General features: G+C 44.9%; 1 protein-coding gene across 1 annotated transcript; it reads right to left on the bottom strand.

The window, feature by feature from the left end:
• Nucleotides 1–9: 9 nt before the first annotated feature.
• Nucleotides 10–1,994, bottom strand: LOC112349340 (pentatricopeptide repeat-containing protein At4g02750-like). Its single transcript, XM_024683619.1, has 5 exons — nt 1,704–1,994; nt 1,332–1,507; nt 602–1,154; nt 293–323; nt 10–197 (listed from the first exon to the last, which is right to left on the bottom strand). Exons 1-5 carry the CDS (start codon nt 1,992–1,994, stop codon nt 10–12), a joined length of 1,239 nt encoding a protein of 412 aa, XP_024539387.1.
• Nucleotides 1,995–2,212: the final 218 nt, after the last annotated feature.

Raw genomic sequence — 2,212 nt, 5'->3', positions numbered from 1 at the left:
GCAGCGAGACTAGGCCGGATACCGAAGCACCGCACGATTTGGAGGAGTCCAAGGCGTTGGATCGAGTCGGCTGGAGTGTCGATTGCAAAGAAGGCAGCCCCACGTTGCCTTGACGAGGGCATCGCGTTCCATCTCCACCGCTAGGAAGAGCTTCGTGTGAGCATCGTGGCGCAAAGGAATATTTGCTCTGTTAGTACCTATCATGGCAGCAAGTATCGTCGTCAGGCATCAAACATTGATCGTTTTCTAGTTTTCCATGAAAAGTTTTGAGAACATTCGCATAGAATCAAACACATTCCCTCAGGCGGATCATCATTCGCCTGCTGCACTTTCCACACACCTCAATCACTAGGTATTGCAAGGTATCTGTCTGATTGAAGTTGCTCGCGATCTCTCAGAGCCTCTGGTGATTTGGTCCAGGAGGTCCACGCTCAGATCCTGGGAATGTTGGGTGTTATATAGACAAATATTTTGTCAATATTTGAATTTATCAAGCATGAAACGCAATTGGTCCTTCTAGTCTTAATTCTCGAGCAATTTGACAACATAATCCAGGCAGCAGTTATTTTTTCCTTAGATTCTATCAATGCCAAGCCCATACATTTGCCAGGAGAGGATACATAGCTCTGCTGCTCGCAATTCCAGACACCCATTTTGATACACAGGTTCCACACTTGAGGCTCCGACATGCAGCTAAAAGGCACAGCCAATCCAAAGAAGTGGGAACAAATGGCATGTTTTCGATGAGTTCTCTTGCATTGTCAATGTAACCAGCTCTTGCTAAGCCATCGATTATGCAGGAGTAATGCTGGTGACATGGCTGAATGCCACAATCAAAAGCCATTGAACCAAAACAACTTCTAGCACATTTAACACTGCCAACTTGGCCGTGAGCATTGAGAGCGGAGGCAAATCCAACTTGGTTGTAAATGCCGGCCATCTGCATAGTGTGAAACAACTCAAACATAGAAACCGAATCCCCTGCTTGGGTACATGCACTGAGCATTGCATCCCAAGAAACTTCATTCTTCCCTGGCATCTGGGCAAAAGTTTTTCTTGCAAATAAACTCTGGCCACTAAGGCCATAGCCAGCAAGCATTATAGTCCAAGAAATTACGTCCTTCTCCACCATTGCATTAAACATGACCTTGCTTCTGCCATATACCCGTTTTGGGCATAAGCATCAAGCATGGTGTTCCAAGAAACTAGCTGCTAGTATGGCATTTTTTCCAAAAATCGTCGTGTCAAGTCCATATCTCTTGATCCCATACAGCAGTGAACTCCGCGATACTAAACTCCAACATGGCATTTTTGTCAAATATACACTTTGCCTGCTCAACTTTGCCAGCGTGGGCATATCTAGCATGGTGTTGCATGCGTGGTGTTGCATGCGACTGGATTCTTGAATGGCATTTTTTGAAAGATGTCCTCGGGCATGAAGATGCTGCCAGCGTGCACACATGCTGCCAGCATCGCGGTCCATGTTACCATGTTTCAGCATGGCACTCTATCAAATAGTGATTTAGCTTCCAAAAGATACCCTGATTGGGCATATGCAGAAATCATTGACGTACACGAAACTAGATTAATTTCTGGAATGGCTTCGAATATATTCTTTGTTTCCTGTAAACTAGAATTTGCAGCAGATTAACATCACAGTCCAGGAAAGGAGACTTCTCTGAGGCATAGAATAAAACACACGCCTTGCCTCCTGCGGGATACCCACTTTGGGAATATGAATTCAGGATACAGTTCCAAGCAGCTAGATCTCTTTCTGGCATTTTCTCAAAGATGTCAAAATTTCTATTATTCGCATGCAACGTTAAAACCACCGTCCAAGAGATCATATCTCTCTTGGGCATGGCATCAAACACCTGAACCATCTCGTTGATATACCCATTGTAGGCATATGCAGAGATCATGGTGTTCCAAGACACTAAATCCCTGTGAGGCATTGATAAAAAAGGCAGCGACTGCTGGTAACGACTGCTCATATTGTATATATGAAGCTATATATACATGGGCTGTGGCAACTGCCTAATGCCACATCATCCTAACTGCCTAACTAAGCATCTACCTGAGCATCTACTCTCAACACTCCCACTCAGGCGTGTCTACAAACTAAGACAAAGCCTGAACATAAGATGCTCAGCATGCATACAACTGACAACATCTTGTTGCTCTAGGGCTTGCTGCCTCTGCCACTCTTGGC

The sequence above is a fragment of the Selaginella moellendorffii genome, unplaced genomic scaffold (assembly GCF_000143415.4).
Source record: "Selaginella moellendorffii unplaced genomic scaffold, v1.0 SELMOscaffold_38, whole genome shotgun sequence".
NCBI classification, from domain to species: domain Eukaryota; kingdom Viridiplantae; phylum Streptophyta; class Lycopodiopsida; order Selaginellales; family Selaginellaceae; genus Selaginella; species Selaginella moellendorffii.
This window is presented reverse-complemented; position numbering and strand designations above follow the sequence as displayed.

What these genes read in the sequence shown, in the direction of transcription:
- LOC112349340 (XM_024683619.1), bottom strand. Translation starts at nt 1,994, where the DNA reads ATGAGCAGTCGTTACCAGCAGTCGCTGCCTTTTTTATCAATGCCTCAC. An exon ending in GGTATCCCGCAGGAGGCAAG is followed by an intron (nt 1,508 to 1,703) that starts GCGTGTGTTTTA and finishes ACTATTTGATAG; the next exon opens with AGTGCCATGCTGAAACATGG. An exon ending in TGTATCCTCTCCTGGCAAAT is followed by an intron (nt 324 to 601) that starts GTATGGGCTTGG and finishes TGGAAAGTGCAG; the next exon opens with CAGGCGAATGATGATCCGCC.